The 19,427-nt window shown below is 46.9% G+C and overlaps 1 protein-coding gene across 4 annotated transcripts in view; it reads left to right on the forward strand.

The window, feature by feature from the left end:
• The window catches only part of EDAR (ectodysplasin A receptor), a 552,426-nt gene that overhangs the window by 213,926 nt on the left and 319,073 nt on the right, over positions 1 to 19,427 (forward strand). For all 4 annotated transcript variants that reach the window (XM_069636867.1, XM_069636871.1, XM_069636869.1 and 1 more), the window contains exon 5: positions 12,361 to 12,446. In XM_069636867.1, coding sequence (XP_069492968.1) covers positions 12,361 to 12,446 — 86 coding nt within the window. The remainder of the gene's footprint in view (positions 1 to 12,360; positions 12,447 to 19,427) is intronic.

Consider the following 19,427-nt stretch of genomic DNA (forward strand, 5'->3'; position numbering starts at 1 on the left):
TTTTGAAGAAGCTGCAGCTGGCCAATGCGGTAGAGAGGTTGAGCCAGGAAAAGAGAATTGCAATAGTCGATGCGACTTAAAATAAGGGAGGCAACGACCAGAGCATGAATACGTGAAGGAAGAAAGGGTAAAACCCTATAGTGGACCTTTAGATGGAAATGGCCAGCCTGACAAATAGCGCTGACCTCGGCCTCCGTAGAAAGAGAGCCAGAAATGCTAAAGTCCAAATCTTTCACAACAGACACTATTGTAGGAAAGGAACTCAAAACACAAGGCCAAAAAGAAGGAGCCCACAGAGATGAAGTGGAAGGGGGGCCGACCACCAGTACCTCCGCCTTGTCTTCATTCAGCTTATGCCAATTGTTGCTCATCCAACATCCCAGACACTCCCTAAACTGAGACGGCGTATCAGGCTGGGTGAGATTAAGCCGTCCAATAATCTGTGTGTCATCAGCATAGGAATAACAGCATAGGGTGTGGGAGTGGATGAGTTGAACAAGAGACTGAATTTACATGTTAAATAGAATAGGAGACTAGGCAGAGCCCTAGGGGACCCAACAGGAAAGACATCTAGAGTGAGAGCCAAAAGGAGAAAGAGAGAGAGAGATTGGCCTCTATCAGTCAGGAAGGAGGCAAACCAAGACAGCACTGGACAAGAGAGTCCTGCGCAAGCCAGGCGATCCATCAAGAGGGAGTAGTCGACCGTGTCGAAAGCAGCAGAGCTTTCTAATAAAATCAGTGCTGCAACTCCCCCCTCATCAACCAACCAGATAAGTTCATCCAGGATTCTCTTTACGCAGAGGCCAGCGCGGAATAGCACCTTAATGGGGTCAACAAAGTTAGAGGTTTGCAGGAAGGAGCTAAGAAGAGGAAAAATCTAAGATTCTAAACGCTTCATACGAAAAGGAAGGAGTGAGATCTGATGGAAATTAGCTGGGGTAGCAGGACCAACAGCGGTATTTTCATGAGGGGAATAACAAGAGCTTACTTCAACGCCGCAGGGATGGAGCAGGACAAACATGAAGAATTCACTGCTTAAACCACTCAAATTGCAGCATCCGGCATAATATCCTTGAGCACACCCAAGGGAATGGGATCAAGGGGGAGGCAGATTTAAGACCCCTGGTAGCAGCTAATATAACCACAGGAGTAAACAGATGAAAAGTGGACCAGGAGTGTAGGGGGGCAACCGCCTGGACAGATGGGGCCAGATTACCCAATCTCAAACCAGATGACAGAATTTTATTGCAAATATCCTCAATCCTCTTTACAAATAAATCGGACAGAGAGTAGCACAATGTTTGCGAGGAACAACACCTGCCAAAGAACTAACATTAGACGAGAGTGACCGTATCAGTGGAAATAATTCCTTAGGTTGATTTAAGGCAATCTCAACTCTGTTGGTATAGAAGACACATTTGCCCTCACAGATAGCTTGATGATATTGCTAAGTAATTTAACATAGAACCACCTTGTCATTTTGACTGTAAGTGGAGCACCACTTGCGCCCCGCTTGCCTCCGTTTAAGCAGGAGATCTTTCGGTTATTCAGTGAACCAACGTTCAGATGAGCGACGACATAGCCCAAAAGACTTCAAAGGAGCAAGATGGTCAGCTAGGGAAGTAAACATATGAGTTAAATAAAATAGGTATACAGAGTGGGTACTGTCGCATTTATCTCTAATAAAAGGGATAATATCCTTTGCCACTGAGCGCCAGCTGCATTTTAGAATATCCTATGTCGCGGGAGTCACCTGTGCAACCCGGGTATGGCTCGTCGGGCCAGCTGGTGCCTTACAAACATGTATATGTGACATTAACTTTGAGGATTTGAGAATGATATTCGGGAAGAATTTGAACACATCCAATACATATTTAAACACAATGCATCATAAATAATAGCCAATAAGTCAAAGTCGCATCTCTTGGTAGCTCTGGGTTCCCGTACGGCAGCTCCTGCCTACAGGGTGATGACCAATACCCAGGAAGAGGCATAGAGAAAGTCAGTAAACGAGCAGAAGGAAAGACTGAGTTGCAGTTTTTGAGGATTACTATTGGCGGCATCAAAGTGGAGCCAAAAATCTGTAATGTCTCTGTCGCTCTCTTCTCTTCATGCAGGCACTGACAGTGAAAGATCAGCCTTTAATTAAGATATGTGGCTCATTGTTATAGGAATGATGATGCATATTGGTGCTGTGCATTTTCCTTTCTTAGTTGCACAATGATGTAAAACTCGACTAGGAACCAAAAGTGGCCCTTGGATTTTTTTCTAAAGTGGTTCCATGCACCACAGTGCAAAGCAGGCCCAACCTCTCTAAGTACTATTTGGGTGGGGGAGGGGGGTGTTCTGCCAAAGCAAATTTAGAAATACATGGCTCCAAATAGTGCATTTTAAAGCATGTTTGCACTTATATAGAAATTAAAAAGTATTTAAACAGAACAAAAAACAGACATATAACATTTGTTAAGCAGGGACGTCATGTGGGGGTCGCCATGGGTCGCAGCTGCGACCCCCTGGTCTCCCTTGCTAACCCTCTGGAGAAAAAAAAGAAACTGGCTCGCACCATGCAGTTTTGTGTTTGGAGTAGCTGGCTTTTTTATTCAGGCCTCTTAAAAAAGAACAGGGGCTTTCACAAGTGTAATACTTTGAGCAGTGACCCTAAATAAGAAAGAATAAAAATAACAAATAATTTGTCTTTCTGGAATTCTATACAAAAATTGCTAAACTCATTGAAGGTTTATTCCAGGCACACTTTAGGGGGTGAGTCCCTGTTTTAGTCTGTTTTTAAATACCTCAAATTCACAATGCAGACAAAACTTCCAAAAGCATTTAGAGTAGAAAAAACATACATTTCGGACTATGTATTTTGCTTTTCGCAAGTTGCAGTTATAAGAAGCTAATTATATAGCTATCTGAATGCTTCGCACACGGACTGGTGGCACGAATGTGTTATCTTCAAATAAATAAATACGCCATCTATGACATGGTAACGTCGAAATTACTTAACTGCAAAAAAAGTGCATGGTGGAAAATGACTATAAATGGCAACCTCGAGAGAGTAGCAACCAGTCTCGGGAGGGTAGCTCAGGGGCAACGTGCTCGCCTTGGAAGCAAGACGACACGAGGCACCACATGTTCTATCCGTGCTTAGAAATCTCTGGGTATTAAGCCGTTATAAATAACCCATCATATTATAATCACAGTTGTGTAACCAAACAAGGCAATTTTTTGATCTGTAAGTAATAGTACAGAGGATTCAGAGTAGTCTAACTCTGAAAATTGTGGTGCAATAACCAGCTCATCCAAGCAGAAAACATGATAAGAATAGATATTATTTTGCAGAAATCATGGGCTGACTATCGATGGTTCTATTTCACAGCATGGACAAGCTTTGGCCTTCATTAGCAGTGCCTTCCTTTATGACAGTGCATGCGGTTTAGCAATATGCATGTTATATAGCCGTGTATTTCTGGCCTTCCACAGCCATTCAAGGAAGCAGTTTAACTTGGTCTGCAACTCTTTCTTCAGAGCTTTAAAGCAATGTGAAGTGAAGATTTTGCATGTTTTTTTCTGCCGTTGTCTCTGTTACGATCATCACACGACATTTAATCTCAGTGTCCTGGGTCACTTGGCAAAATCCTTGTGCCTTACAGCTTGTGTACAGTGTAGAAATGTCTTACCATAGCACATATAATGGCCCTTGATTTCATTGTGTCACAAGTAATGCTTTGTTGCAATGTGTCTATCTTTCCTATCTCCCTGGTATGCTGTTCAGGGTGTTTGCATGTATGAGGTAATGAGTGCCCTGCCATGTGAGTTTGCTGCTTTCCCTGGGCTACTCTAAATTCTATAATTCACAGTTATGGACCCTTCCAGTGGTATGTATTTTGCCAATCGCTGAAGCCTGAAAAGTAGATCCATGCAGGCTTGATATGTGGCCAAATTTGCACTAGACATGCAGATGAACTGGCCTGCTGTTAAATCTCAGTTACCAGTTTAACGTTATCCACTACAAAGTGTAATTTGCTTTCTGACTTGGAGAACATTCAGACATGTAATTACTCATTTTACTATAGCTGGTAAGATAGCTATAGCCAGTAAGATAGCTCAGTGGGTTGAGAGCCCGCTGCTAAAATGTGTGTGTGATTTGCAGGTTGCAAGTTTGAATCCCAGCAAGGCCAACTCAGCCCTTCATCCTTCTGAGGTCGATAAATGAGCACAAACTGAGGTTGGGTGATATGGTTTAAGTTACTTGCCTCTAACTTTTGTTCTCCAGCATGGTTCTGGCATGCTCCTGAATAACGATTATACAGCAGTACATATACAAAACTACGGGCGGTGGCAAGGCTCAACAGAAGCAATAATCAGTTACCCCTGGAAAAGACTCACCTCAAGTGAACAGGTTGTGTAACACCGCTTGCCGACTCGGGACTCCTCCCTGGATTTCATGTCGATGCAGTAAAACCTTGTGACGCTGTGTGTAGACCTCCACATAGGAGCCCTGTAGATGTCGAGCAGGGGCACACCAGAAGGAACTGCTGTCATTGCTGGACTGGCTCTGGTGGAGTGGGCTCTCTGTCGGCCCAGCTGCGGCCTGTAAGCCAGTCGATGACAGTGCACGATGCAGCCGGAGAGCCACCTGGAGCTGGAAGCCTTCGACAAGGCCTTTCCATGATTCACAGGTCCAAAATTGACCAACAGCTGAGAAGTCTTCCAAAAGCTCTTCATGTGTGCCACGTAAAACTTCAAGGCACGAGCAACATCCAGCGAATGCAAGGCACTCTCTGTTGGCAATGATGGATTCGGGAAGAAGACGGGCAACACCAAACGCTCGTTGAGGTCAAACTCTGATGGCATCTTCGGCATAAAGGTGGGGTGTGTACGCAGTACCACCTTTCGAAGTGTGGAAGGACAAATATGGCTGCATAACAGGGCCTGAATCACCCAGACCCACCTCGCTGAGGTGTTCGCCATGAGGAAAGCCATCTTCCACAATAGAAACTTGAGCAGGGTCAGATGCATCGGATCAAAGGAAGCCCCCATGAGCTTAGTAAAAACCAAATTGAGCTCCCAAGCCAGGGCAGGAGCCTTCACTGGCAGAAATGTCTTAAAGAGTCCTGAAGAGTCCTTTGAGATACTCCTTGAAAAGTCTGTGCGACCACAGAGAAGGCCTACCCAACTCCCTGCTGTAACGGTATATGGCGGCCAGGTGCACCTTGATAGAGGCATGAGCCAGCCCAACCTTGGCCAAGGAAAGCAGGTATGGCAAGAGTTGCAGGGCTGTGACATGCAAAGGGGTAATCTTCTGAGCCTGACACCACATGGAGAAACGCTACCCCTTATGCCTGTAGCACGTCAACGTTGAAGAGGCCCTGGCCTTGGCCAGGATGTTCCTAACTCCATAGGTAGAGCATAATGTCCAAACTCTAGGGATGCAGGAGGTACAGCGAAGCTCGGTCGTGGTTCAGAATTGCTCCTCCCAATCTGAACACAAGGTCCGGAAGTAGTGGCAGCTTGATGGACGGAACTGCCGACAGAAGTAGCAGGTATGGATACCAGATTTGGCGCGGCCACGTCGGAGCGACGAGTATCATCCTGCAGTGGCACTGTATGAGTGTGTTGATTACTCGTAGCAGGAGTGGGAATGGAAGAAAAGCGTATAGGAAAAGTCCATCCCATGGGAACGAGAATGCATCCCCCATGCTCGTCGGCTGCGCGAACCTGCTGCCAAGATTCTGACACTTGGAATTGGTTGCAGTCACGAAAAAGTCGATCTTGGGTTGACCCAATTGGTGGAATAGAAGATCCATCTGGTCTTGGCAAAGCTGCCACTCATGGCAAGAATGTAGCTCCCTGCTAAGCGAGTCTGCAATGCAGTTCTTGGTGCCCGTCAGGTGAAAGGGGATCAGAAACATGTCCTGATGAATGGCCCACAGCCACATATCCTGGGCCTCCATGGAGCAAGCTGGAGAACGCGTGCCGCCCTGCTTCCAGATGTAAAACATGATGGTGGTGTTGTCTGTGAAGATCCTCACCACCTTGCCCCTCATATACGGCAGGAAAGACTTTATGGCCCAGAACATGGCCCAAAGCTCCAGGACGTTGATGTGAAGGGTCTTTTGCTCTGGCAGCCAGAGGCCTCTGGTTTGCAACTGTCCGGTATGAGCTCCCCAACCTTCCAGAGAAGCATCCATCGCCTACTAAGGAGGGACTTAGAATGGGGAACCTTGCGTGAGATGAGAGCGCATGCCCGACAACTGTATTGCTCGTCGAAACTCCTGGTCGAGGGGGATTCTGTCTGTCCAGGATCCCGAGACTTGCAGCCATCTCGCCTCCAGAAACTCATGGAGAGGCCTCATCTTTTGTCTGCAAAGGAGGACAAGGTTGATGCAGGAGGACAAAATGCCCAACAGCAACTTGACAACCTGCACAGAAGCTGCCCGCCCGACGACAGCCGACGCACCTTCCCTAGGATGGCTACCAGCCTCTCTTCTGAGGGAGCTACCAGGCAAGCCACGTTGTTGAGCCGTGCCCCCAGAAACAGAGCATTCTGCGATGGCACCAAGCAGGAATTTGGATAATTGACAGAGAATCCCAGATCCGTCAGCAGAAGCACAGTCCTTGCCATGTGCTGGCACGCCAGAGCATGGGAGCGGGAACAAACCAGCCAATTGTCCAAGTAAGGGTAGACGTGGATGCCCTCGAGATGAAGATGCACCGCCACTGGAGCCAAGCACTTCGTGAAGACCCTTGGGGCCGATTTCAGGCCGTAGGGAAGTGCCTTGAACTGATAGTGCCGCCCCTGGACCACAAACAGCATAAACTTGTGGTACTTCTGATGGATGGGGAGTTGGAAGTAGGCATCCTCCAGGTCCAGAGACACCAGGAAGTCGCCATCCGCCAGTTGGCTGAGTACGTGCTGCAACGGGACCATCCTGAACTTCTGGGACTTCAGGTACTTGTTGAGGCATCGCAGGTCCAGCAACGGCCTCCATCCTCCTGTCTTCTTTCGAACCAGAAAGAATCTGGTGTATACCCCGGAGCTCCGGAGGTGCTTAGGAACGGGTTCTAGTGCCCCCTTTTTTAACATGGCTTGAACCTCCTGGAGCAGCTGCGCCATGTGCTGTACTTGTTGAGCTACAGGGGGAATACGAGGACACCTGAATTGGAACTCCAAGGTGTGCCCCTCTCCGAGACCGTCCAGCACCCATCCGTCGGTGGTGATTGTCTTCCATGCGCTGACGTACCTCACCAGCCAGCCTCCCACCGGGGGACATGAGTGGGAGCCTGAGTCCATGGCCGGTTCAGGCCTTTTTAGGTGCCGGAGCCCTGCCCTGTGGGCGGCGTTGTCCTCCGTTTCCGTATGCCTGCAAGCAGCCTCTGTATGCCTCCTGCGTCGTGGAGCAGCAAGGCTGCTGATAAGGGCTGGTGTAGCCCTTGGAGGACATGGCAGGTTTTCCTCTTGAGGAACGAAAGGACGGCGACCGACATTGCGGCAGGGTGCCCAGCGAACGTGCCATTTCTGTGTCATTCTTGATGATTTGAAGAGACTCGTCGACTGCCATGCCAAACAAGTTTTCTCTTTCGAATGACATGTCCAGCACCTTAGACTGAATGTCCAGCCTGAGGTTGGTGGCTCTCAGCCATCCCTGCCGACAAAGAGACAGTCCGTTTTCCATCTGACAGAATCCGGTGTCCGCAATGTCCATAGCCACTGGGCCTCATTACGACTCAGGCGGTAAGGGGTTTACGGCGGCGTAAACAGCGCCGACCCTTACCGCCTGATTCCGAGGTCCCTTAGCGCCATGGAGGTTTTAACACCTGCTTTTAGCAGGTGTTAAAATCCATGGCGCTAAGGGACCTTGATGTTAATTACGCCACCGTAATTTACGGTGGCGTAATTAACGCCTTCCCCACTCCCATTATGCCCTATGGGGCAAAAATGGGAATGGGGAAGGGTAAATGGGGATTGGGGACTTACCGCCCCGCCAACCTCGGAATGGGGCGGTAAGTCCGCCAACCACCATGGCATAAACGTAGTTTACGCCATGGTGGTAAAGGTACGACCCAGGCGGTAACTTACCGCCTGGGTCGTAATGAGGCCCACTGTGATGGTGTGGTCCGAAGCCACCCCCACCTCCTGGAACAGTTGAAGAGTTTTTGTTTTCTTGTCATCAGGTAGGACGTCAAGAATAGGGTCCAGTTTATACCAGAGCTCCTGGTCGTACCGTGAGAAAATGGGCATTGCATTAGCGGCATTAACGTTGCTGGCAGCCGTATAGATAATCCTCTTCCCCATGGCGTCCGGCTTCTTCCTCTCCTGGTCCAGGGGTACCATGGATGAAGAAGACTGATTTGCAGAGTGTTTCCTGGCTGTGGATGAGACCACAGAGTCAGGTAAAGGCTGGGACATCAGGTACTTGGGGGCTGAGTAGAGGACTCTGTATTTATTTTCAAGCCTTCCCGCTTGAGCTGGGCGGTGCTCGTATTCTTGTTCTGTACCCTTCCTATGGGTCATCAGAGTCCTACTCCCTCCCTTCTGCTGAGACTTCTGAGGGGAAGAGGCTTCTGTACCCTTTCTGGGGGTCTTCACTGAAGCCCTGGCAGTTACTTCACACCGTGCTGATAAGGACAACCGTGGATTAGCCATTGCTATGACTTTGGGCACCACCTTCGTGGCTTGAAGAAGTAGTGGTCATCAACAAGGTCGTCAATGGGGTCGTTGACGAGGTGGCAACGTCAGGCATTGTTGATGTGGCTGTTGATGATGCAGTTGATGATGGTGTTGTCTTGGCTGGTTGAGACATCGATGGAGGCAGAGAAGGGCCCACCTTGGATTTCTCCTTTGTCGCTTGTCCGCCGATGGCAAGCAGAGTTCCGAAGGGTTCAAGGACTTTCTCTTTGACTGTGCGACCCTCGGCTGCAGGCTCACCGTGGATGTGGTCAGTGATGGCGACCTTGTCCTTCCTGAGCCGGGACCTGCAACAGCATAGCTCTCAACTCACACGCTTTTGGCGGGGTGTCACCCACCTTGCAAAGGGCTGAGTCACCCGCCGAGCCTCCTGCATGCAATTCATTCCAATGGGTGTCTCACCCACCAAAAACAAAATTTGGTGATTTCACCCACTTTTTAACACAAATGGTTGAGAGCTATGCAACAGCGACAAACCCAGCGGGACCCATGGCATGCAGCCTTGCATTCTTTTGGACCCCCAAGGTGGGGCGACCTCAAAGGACCTCAACCTCTTAACTGAGGGAGTTTGATCATGGGACCGGCCGGCCCTGGGGGAAGCATGATCATACCCAGAGGCTGAGTCAAAGGCCTTATCCAATTTTAACCATGCCGCCAGCCTGCTGTATTGGTCCTTCTTGGTCCTTTTTAAAAACCCACGGCAGACCTTGCATCTCTCCTCATCATGATCGGATATAGGCAGTTAAGACATTTGTCATGTCGATCCTCCATGAGAACGTTCCTTCGTCCACATTTCGAGCAGAGTGTGAAGAGGCATCTCTTCTCCTCAGTCATGGTGAACAGGCGCAAAGTAGGCCCAAACCTGGGCCTTCTGATGAAATATCCTCAATGTAGTTTGATCTTCACTGACATTAGATCGCTGTTGCCGGTATTCGACCTCCAGTCGAACGATAAAGCCAAAAATCAGTCAAAACATTCTGATTCTACCAAAAAAAACAAATATTAGGAAAAAAAGCTTGGAGAGCACTAAGAGGTCTCCCAACACTGTAGTGTGCAGTAAAACTCTGAAGATGGCTAGCAGTGCTGGTGCTTAGGGAGAGGACTGTTATTAGATGGGGCAGTATGACCCAGAGGACAGTGATTGGTTTAGAGGAGAAATACAGTTTTAAAGCGAAAGTGAAACAGTTTTTTCTCTTACCAAGGATTCCCAGCCTGAATATTCATGAGCATGAGAATCCATGACAGACCCCATGCTGGAGAATGTATGTATATTTGTTCTATAAAAAGCGCTTAGGCGTAAGTGCTATATAATAACACATCATTATCATTTGGCTTTGGACGTCTGCTTACAGTCACAGTAATTTGGTAATATGGGCCTATACACACTCATATTAATGATACAAATGGTGACCTGCAACCACTGTGACTCTTTTTGCCACACCATTCCTCCCTCTGGTCCAACTCACAAAGCCAGACACACCTTGAATGCATTCATCTCTGCGGACATCTCACTTTGTAACCCTCTCACTAATCCTCTCTCCTGGTCCGACCATGCTTTCCTCTCCTCCCATCTGGAGCTCATGGGCTCCTTGGCTAAGCCTCTGCCTGCAGTGCCAGTCTCCTTCTTCATCATTCGACCGATGAAGCGAGTGTCAGTAGCTGCTTTTGCCGCCTCTTTCATTCCACACCCACGCCTGCTGCTGATTCTAACACTGACTCAGCCCTTGCTAACCTTCACCTCGCCATCTCCAACACCCTTGACATCCTTGCCCTGGCCATGAGGATCCGCATGAAGCCTACTTCCAAGTGCAACAACTGGTACGATTCCGACCAGATTCACTCAAGCGCAAGTGCAGAGTCGTGGAACGGAAGTGGTTGGCTTCTAGCACATCCTCTGACAAACTGGCCTGTCGCCTTCTCCAGAGGCAATACAGACTCTATGTGCTCCAGGAAATGGGGCCCATATTCAAGCCCACATTTCTGGGGCCACAAACAACAGGACTGCACTTTTCAAATTCTGTAAGGAACTTGCCACTCCTACTGCAGTCTTCACTTCCCCTCTTCCTTCACAGGCCCTCTGCACTGCTCTAGCCTCCTATTCCGCAACTAAAAACCAGGACATCCTGTATTCTTTTTTCTCTACTCCCCTCCCTCCCGCGCTCGCACACAGGTCTCCCTTGGCCCCTCTCTCTCCTTCCCCCCTACTACTCTCCTCTTTCTCATCCATAGCACCAGAAGAGGTCACCAAAACAGTTTACTCCATGAAGGTCTGCTCCAAACAGGTGCTTCCCTGCTCCTCTAGAACTATCAAGGACAACATTGCCTCTCTTGCTCCTTCCTTGGCTGAGTTCTACAACCACTATTTTGCCACTGGCTCCTTCCAGACCTTGTGCACCCACTCCTAGAAAAGCCATCTGCGGATCATTCCTGCCCTGCTAACTACCACCCTATCTCCACTACCCTCTTCTTGGGTAAACTCTTGGAGAAGTTGGTCATCTCCCGACTGATCCTTTACACTGAATCTTTTGGATGTCTCCATGATCACCATGGGTCAGAGAAGCCAGATGCATGGAAACTGCTCTCCTGAACACCTGTGATGACTTGCTCTAACATCTTGACTCTAACTCCTTCCGTTCTCATCCTCCTCAGTCTGTCTTCTGCTTTTGACACAGTAAATGATTCCACTCTCATAAATCGGCTCAGTGATACCCTAGGCCTTACAGACCTGGCACTGGACTGGCTGACCTCCTTCCTTTCGAATCGACCCTCCGAAGTACAACTGGACCCTTTTCTCTCCTCCACCTCACTCTCTACTTGCAGCATCCCTTTTAGCGGCATCGCTACCCCCATACCGGGTACCAGGTCCAGGTTCCTGGAATGTGGAAATACTGGGTCATTCCCACCTTGGAGGGCCCGGTATTTCCCCATTCCAGGGACCCAGACCCGGTACATCCCCATTCCCATTTGAGCCCCCATATGGCTCAATGGGAATGGGGAGGATGCTAACAACGGGCCCGTTAATGATGGGCCCGTTGTTAGCATCCTGGTCTGCTCACGGGTCCCGCTAAGGACGTCTCATAAACCAGGCGTCCTTAGCGGGTCCCGCAAGCAGACCTCGTAATGAGGCGGTAGGGGGTTAACGGCGTCGGCAGCTCTACCGGCGCTGTTAACCCCCTACCGCCTGAGTCGTAATGAGGCCCTATGTGTACTAGTGAAACACTAAACTGCGGTATACCAAAGCTCCTTCCATGTTAGGTTGGGAGATAGTACAAGATAACTCTTAGTGAGTTTGCTAGGATGCCAACATAATGAATATGTTTGACAAGACTGTTCCATGGAATAAGGTTCTCCAAGCCAATTCTTCTACTAACACATCCAATGTGTATGGGTTGTACGTTTATTTTCGTCCCATTTACATGAAGTACAAAAGCACGATCGGGTGAATATGCTGAAAAGCACTCCCAATTTACAGCTGAGTAACTTAGCATGGAGATATACATTGTTGGGCCCACTATTGCACACCATGGCCATTGGAAACTTGCGGCTGATGATTAAATGGCAGTTCTAAAAAACACAGTTTCCCCTATCTATTTTATCAAGATTACCTGATGTGACTGTGTGAAAGAAACGTCGCATTCTGATCTGCCTTGTCTTGCCTCTTGTTCTAGGTACTATATGCTAGAGAACCGGCCGAGAAATATCTATGGAATGGTTTGCTACTTGTGTTCACTTGGACCTCCAAACATCAAGGAATGTGAGTGTTCATTGGATTTTATTTACCACCATTTATGGTTTAGCAACTCAGTATCTATGCAGCTAGAACTCTTTTTCAGTTGTATGATTTGAGACAATTTGTAGTGAAATTAAGCTTTCCAGCCCTGGCTATTACCCAGGATCTATGTGCTGGTGGGGGGGGAGGGAGGGGGGTTTGGGGTAGCCAGAGAAGCTGCTACGTTTTAGACTTGAAATGGTCCATTTCTAATTCTGATCACTTGGTCAAATCCCTGAGCCTGCTTTGGCTCTTATAGCAGACCACCTACTTCACTGGAGTGTTTTTGGAAACACAGCATCGCACAGGATGTTCCACAAGGAAGTGTGACATACCCTCATACTCCCACTTGACCTCTGTGTTGGTAGCTGCGGTTGCAAAGGAAAATACCTACAAATCGATGTTTTTAACAAACATTTATACCAAAATGTGTTTGCTGACATCTTCCTCCTGGAAGCTGCTGTTTGTTAATAGTCATTGAAAAAAAGTATATTGTGCTAGGTACCATAAAATCGTTGGATACACAATCTAAATAGTTAATTACAAGAATGTTCTGATTTGCAGAACATAGCATATCAAGTTCTGATCTGGCTAAGTGTGACTCTAACATGCACATCTCAACCTAGAATAATCATATCATTGCTATTCAATCTGATTCTGAGGTAAATGATAATTCCTATATTTTTTTCATATATTAACCACTGAACAGGTTATCATGTCTGTTCTTGCGAGAGAGGGGCGCCCGCTACCTTTGTAAAACTATATTTTTTTCATTTCTCTTGTCAATATTTCGTCTCTTTGAGCATGCCTAGGTGGCACAAGTAACGACTTATTTTTTTCCCACTCAGCTCCTCGTTTCCTCGCTTTTACGTCCTATTTCTTTTACTTGTCTTTGACCTTCCAACACCTTGCAGATAATGTACTGTCCCAACCGCCAGGCAAAAAGCTATTGCTCCCAGATGGGCAGCATTGAAAGAGTCCCTGTATGTTTTGCTCTGTTTGCGCTACCACTTCACTGAGGCTGGCAGTGCTGCATCGAGGATCTGCCTGTGGACCACATGTTTGTATGCTGCTTTGGTCCAACTATTCCACTCTAAGACAAGCTGATGGGCCCTGAAAAGTACGACAGCACGTGGTAGAAGGTGCCGGTCAATCAGGATAGCCAGAGCGTGGGCTGAATCTTGCGTACAATCCCACATTCCAACTTGCGGCTGACAACTTCCCCAAGGGCACCATGTCCCTGTGCCCCGGCGCGCTTCTGTACAACCTCCTACTGCCGGCACGCTTCTGTACAACCTCCTCCTGTCTGTCCTGATCCCTCAATCCCCCCCCTGCCGATCGTCCACGCACGTCTATTACTCGTCCATCTCACTCCAGGTTTCACAATGGCCCCACCTCCTGCATCATGGAAATCAAAGACGGGCTCTGTATAGAGTATGTCTTAATTTCTATGCACCACTTTCCTGCTATACGCACCATGACACGGTCTGAAGTTTCAAAAGAAAAATACACTGTTAGCATTGTTATGTCCCTACCACGACAGTAGAGCCCCTGCTGGGCAACTCTACACCATGAAGCTGGTGCCCCTGCTGGGCAACACCGGCATTGATTGCTGTTGTCGACCTGGGTGCCCCCAGGCCATGGAAGAGCCTGTGTGCTCACGGGCTGACTGGGTGACCCCAGTCTGGTGCTGGGTGCCCCCAGCCTAGATGTCACTTCGGGCCCCTGACGTAAGCATGGCAGATGAGACCCTCCAGTACTGGCAACATTTGAATCTATGTAGGAGTGGCCCAAGACAGAGTTGTATGCAAATAGGGACCAAGGCACAAGGATATCCAGACATATGTGATCGATGTCATATTTTGCTTTGAACAGTCTGCATGGTCGAGCATTCCATATCAGAGCGCCTTAGGCTTCTCTGAGAATTCTTGTATTGTGACCTCCTAGGGTAGGATATAGATCTACACAAAATACAAAATTCACTCATTGTTATTGTACTTAGACAATGGTGTTGTATAGGTTTGTAAAGTTGTGCTATCTCCGATTGCGAGGAGCTTTAACACTTAGGGCCCAATTCATGGAATTATTTGCGTGGGAAATAGGGGACTGCGTGCCAAACAGCGAGTAAATCTGCGTATGTCGATTCATGGAACCAACTGTGAGGGACTTTCTTTGGACTTGAGTGGAGTTCGCGCAGGCCTGGAACGTCTGTATAAACCGTTGAGCGACCTTGCGCGAGAGACCACCCAGAGTGTGGGTGTGGCTTGCGCAGAGGGTTGGGAAAAGAGCCGAAGACAGAAAATGGGGAAGAACATGTGAAAAAGTGGAAGTTACGAGGGTCTGCCCGCAGGCAGTCCTTCGCACACCCTCATTTTTGGCAAACAACACGTATTCACGAAACCAGCCGAACAGCCTCTCCGCAGAGAAATGGCCATGTAAATCCCTCGATCACTATGCCACCTGAATGCAGGCATAAGTACACTTGCACATAGGATTTGCAGCCCGGAGGTGGGTTTGCGTGTCGGTTTTAGGGCTGAGTGTACACAACCAGGGTTTCAATCTAACTTAGGGGTGCGCTTAAGCAGTGCAGCGGGGTGCAGGAACGGTTTACGGGAGTTTGCACGCAGATTTTCCGAGTTCAGACCGAGTTACGATTTTTCGTGTGCATGTTATCTGGGTGCCAGCAACAGTTATGGGGGACCATGCACAGGGTCCCCGAGATGCAGGCCTGCTTGCGGGGGACCCAGGCACTGTTTGAAGGGTGCGTGTATTCGCGCTCAGGGAGCGCCCATATGTAGCTGTTTTAGCTGTTTATTCTTTGCGTGTGGGAATGCCGGGGGTGTTCCGGCCGCAACTTACGAATACAGTTACTTTGCGCAGTAAATTCCATGAATATGTGGGGCATGCATTTTTTATTCTGCGTGCAGGCTCGCACAGTGTCCTTCTCAGTGTGCAGCCCTTGCAGGATTTTGGCACATCTTTCCATGAATCGGGCCCTTACTGTTCACAGATTTTAATGTTACTGTGTTTGCCAAAATTGACATTAAAAATCATTTATTACGTTTCTAAGTTTATCCAGGAATTGTTTTGGTTGCAGAAACATTTTTTTTAGATGGCACAAAGACATGATTACATTAGGAAAGTTTACATATGGATGTTTACAGGGTAGCTGGTAGGAGATGCAGATGTTGGTGAGAATGTGGGACAGAGACAGTATGAATGCAACACCAGGGAAAGGCAGCTTCCATAGACCAATTCACCAACAGGAATACTGGAGTAAAGAAACTCACAAACATTCCACACCAGGACATGCATCAAAAAGTCACCCAGAGTCCCATTCATGCTGAAGCAAGCTGGCAATAGGGGGTGTAACAATTGCCAGATACTACCCTCAAAGGTAGCTGGTACCCAAAACAGGTAATTTGGTTCTTTGTTTTAATTTCAAGGGAGAAGTGTTCAGATCTTTTTGCATCTGTATACTCCAGAAAGACATAAAATATTTCTAAATCAACTGCTCCAATTCGGTTTGATGCAACCAGCCAAGCATTGCACAATTCAGAATGTCATCTATGAGGGTTGGAAGTCTGAGCTTTTTTGATATTTAATAATAAAATGATGCAGGTAATTCTGTTTCTGAAATCTGCTAATCAGACCCCAAATTCACAATGCTCCAGGATAAAAGTGTAATGCACACATGTACCTTGCTGTGTGTCTCCTGGCAGCCCCAGCAACAAAACTGCAGTGCCAGCAGGTCAAGTTCAAAGGCCACATGTGCATTCCTGAACACAGTTGCTGGAATCCTAAAGCTCTAACAGACAGAGGTGACTTTTTAACTGTATTCACCTCTAATTCAAAACATTACAATTGTGTACCTCAGAGGTTTGGGTTATTTGTTAAAAACGAAAGGTAAGCCATGTCTGGTTTTGACATGCTGGCTACTGATTTTGCACAGTTATACAGCCACACACATTTGATGTCATTGTAGTCTTAGCTTGGTGGACAGTGCCAGGTGTGTATTCAGCTGTCTGTCTGGGTGGTTCTACTTAAACACTAAAAGCCTATTGGGCAAACACACTTCCTCTCTAACGCCCAATACGTAATATGCAAACACAGAAAAGAGAGGAAGAAAAAAAAACAATTATTTGCAACCTGGGAAACCTAAGTACATGTTCCTACAAAGACTCTAACTGTCCCTTGGGGTAGGTGCCTGAACCCTAGTGAGCGGTGGTGGGTTGCCTATCTAGGTGAAAGATAGAAAGAGAAACCTTGCCCTCTCTAAACTACTAAACCTGTTTTTCTTTTTAGATAAAAAATCGATTGTAATAAAATTGTGTCAGGACTGGTATATAGAACCATATTTATTATTTACTGTCCACCCACCTTAGTAAAAAACTCTAGTCGGGTTGTAAGATTATATAGCTTGCTAGAGTATAGGACAGGCTGCTTTCTATTTTTTCCCTAAGAAAACATCTATTGTAACTGAGTCCTAGTATTGCACGTTTAATATTGATTAATTCCACAATCTGGCAAAAAAGAGTAACTGAAATAGGGATTTTCACTTCCAATGAATGTGTCTATTCATTCTACTTGGGGCTGTGTGGTTCTATTTGGCCCATCCACACTAGTCAACTGGTGTCAGTGCAAAATGTATGCTTTTATCACCTTCATTAGGATGGACAGTTCTGTGACACTTCCGAACCTCCTTGTTGCTCATTCTGTTGGCAGAACGATATGAAGCACTGGTGACTTCATGCTGCTTTCAGCACACAATCGGCAAAGAACCTCTAGTGTGGTGCAAGTCGTTGTGTACCTTAAGGTGCTGATGCAGAGTCCATAGTACGTCTTCATTTATTAGTGCATTTTATGGTGCTTGTCTGGTTTCCAATTGTTTTTGAGGCTTCAAACTACAGGGTTCCTACTTGCTCACATCTGGGGGTGCGCACAACAACCATGTTGAGTCCAACGCAGGAAGCCCTCGCCTTGATTCCCCAAGAGGGGTTGACGCTGTCATCCCGGGAACAGGAACACTTGCTGGAAGGTCTACTGGGAACTGGCGCTTTAAAGATAGTCCTGTCATTACAATGGCCCCCTCTCATGGGGGATGACGATTACTGGAGTTCTTTTGATGTAGTGAGGCAGAGGAAGAAAGTGAGTTAGAATAGCTCAGAAGAGAAAAACAAAAAGAGAAACAACAAGCTACCTTTCGGTATCCTCACCAGAGGTTACACAATTGGGTCTCAAACCCTGTCCATGTATTCACACACCATCAATCTTTTAGCAAATATAAAGAGATGGCAGGCTCAATTTTTACAAAAATATCTCATATATTTATTATTTTCTATAATAAATCCGACCATTTGGTCACATTTGCAAATCTCATCAAACATTAAGCATAAAAAAGAGACAAATGATCTATACTTTGGATCTTTGTGTTCATTCACATAAAATATTCTGGCAAACAAGTGATGTTAGTAACACATGGGTGACTTTTAATTAGCCCATTAATATTTGCGCTATCCCATTTTCCTTGTGTCGACGTAAACACATTTGTTTCCAGCCTTAATGTTTTAATCCCACAGCGACTTCCCCTTGTTCTTGTAATGGTTAGTCGTATATGAAAGGCTTTCTTCAGGACACAGTTCAAAGCCTCATATTAGAGGGTACAGAATGTTACAAGGTCAATAATGTAGTGTCTCAAGGTATCTATAAAAAAGAGATATCTATATCAATGTGTGTTAAATATAGGACAAATAAACGAGCCTTTCATTATTTTCAATATTTTTTCAATACATGCAAAAATGGTAGAGAACCTATGTTAAGCCTCTTTCTCTAGTTGGATGGGTATCATACAATGGAGTCAATCCAGTTATGCTCCACAGTTCATACAACAGAGATGGATAACTATCTCTCCAATCATCATTAGAGCCGATCTATTTAATCATATTTACAGCAGGCACTGCTTATTTAATCCAAGTGTGTATAAGGAAACATACCTATTTCGGTTCCTTATAAACGATTAGAACGGCAATTCTTCCGGCTGTAGTTTAGGTCAATCTTAGGAAGTTAACCCTGGCTCCCTGTGCATTTCCTAATCACCTTGAGACCAGCTTGGCTACTTCGATGCCCTCTATGTTACTGCAAGGGAACCACCAGGGCCCTCTTTGACCTTGATGCTCGACCATCACTGCACCTCTGAATTTCACTCGAAGCAGACAGCAAAGAGACACACTGATTCTTCTAGCATGCCCAACTCGATACTGCCTGCCTGTTTACAAGCTTCTTCGAGCTTCAAGCCATTGCCCGCTACAGTACCATAACACTGTGTTGAGCCAGTCTAGCCCACTCACAGCTGAAGGAAAGTCTCCAATACTCTGCACCTGAGGCCGCCGAGACCTCCAGCAGCTCCAATCCGATATCCCCTGTTGTTCCTAGTGTCTCCAACACGCAAGCTGTCACCGATGATGAACAGCACCTAATTGTAAGACCTTGTCACAGCTACTCCCAAAGTCAACCACGGCTTAAAACTGAAAAGACCCAGACTCCTGGTCCAACATCAAGATGCCTGGCTTGATGCTATTGAGACCCAAGGCTAAGCACTAAAGATATGTGAAGTGGTCCTGTCCCCCTGGCTCACCTCAAAGGGCCTCAGGGTCTTGTAGCTCCCCTTTCTGTACCTTTTGAAGAAAGCCATATTCATTAACTTTGACATTTTGCTGCTGAGATCTTTGCATGAGCACCCCTGTCTACAAACCCAGAGTGCCTTTTAATTTAAAGTGTTCTATCTCTGTGTTTCTCTTATGGGGTGGGCCAGTAGTGTTTTTTATTAGTTGTGTGCATTTTTGTTAGTTTAATTAAAGATCCTATTTTCATAGAAGCTTGGTTAACATCTTTCAATTTTGGTACCACAGTATTATTGTTATTTGGATAACTTCTGTTCACGATCACACCCCTCCTGAAGAGTATATA

The sequence above is a fragment of the Ambystoma mexicanum genome, chromosome 7p (assembly GCF_040938575.1).
Source record: "Ambystoma mexicanum isolate Mex_15411 chromosome 7p, UKY_AmexF1_1, whole genome shotgun sequence".
Taxonomy (NCBI): Eukaryota; Metazoa; Chordata; class Amphibia; order Caudata; family Ambystomatidae; genus Ambystoma; species Ambystoma mexicanum.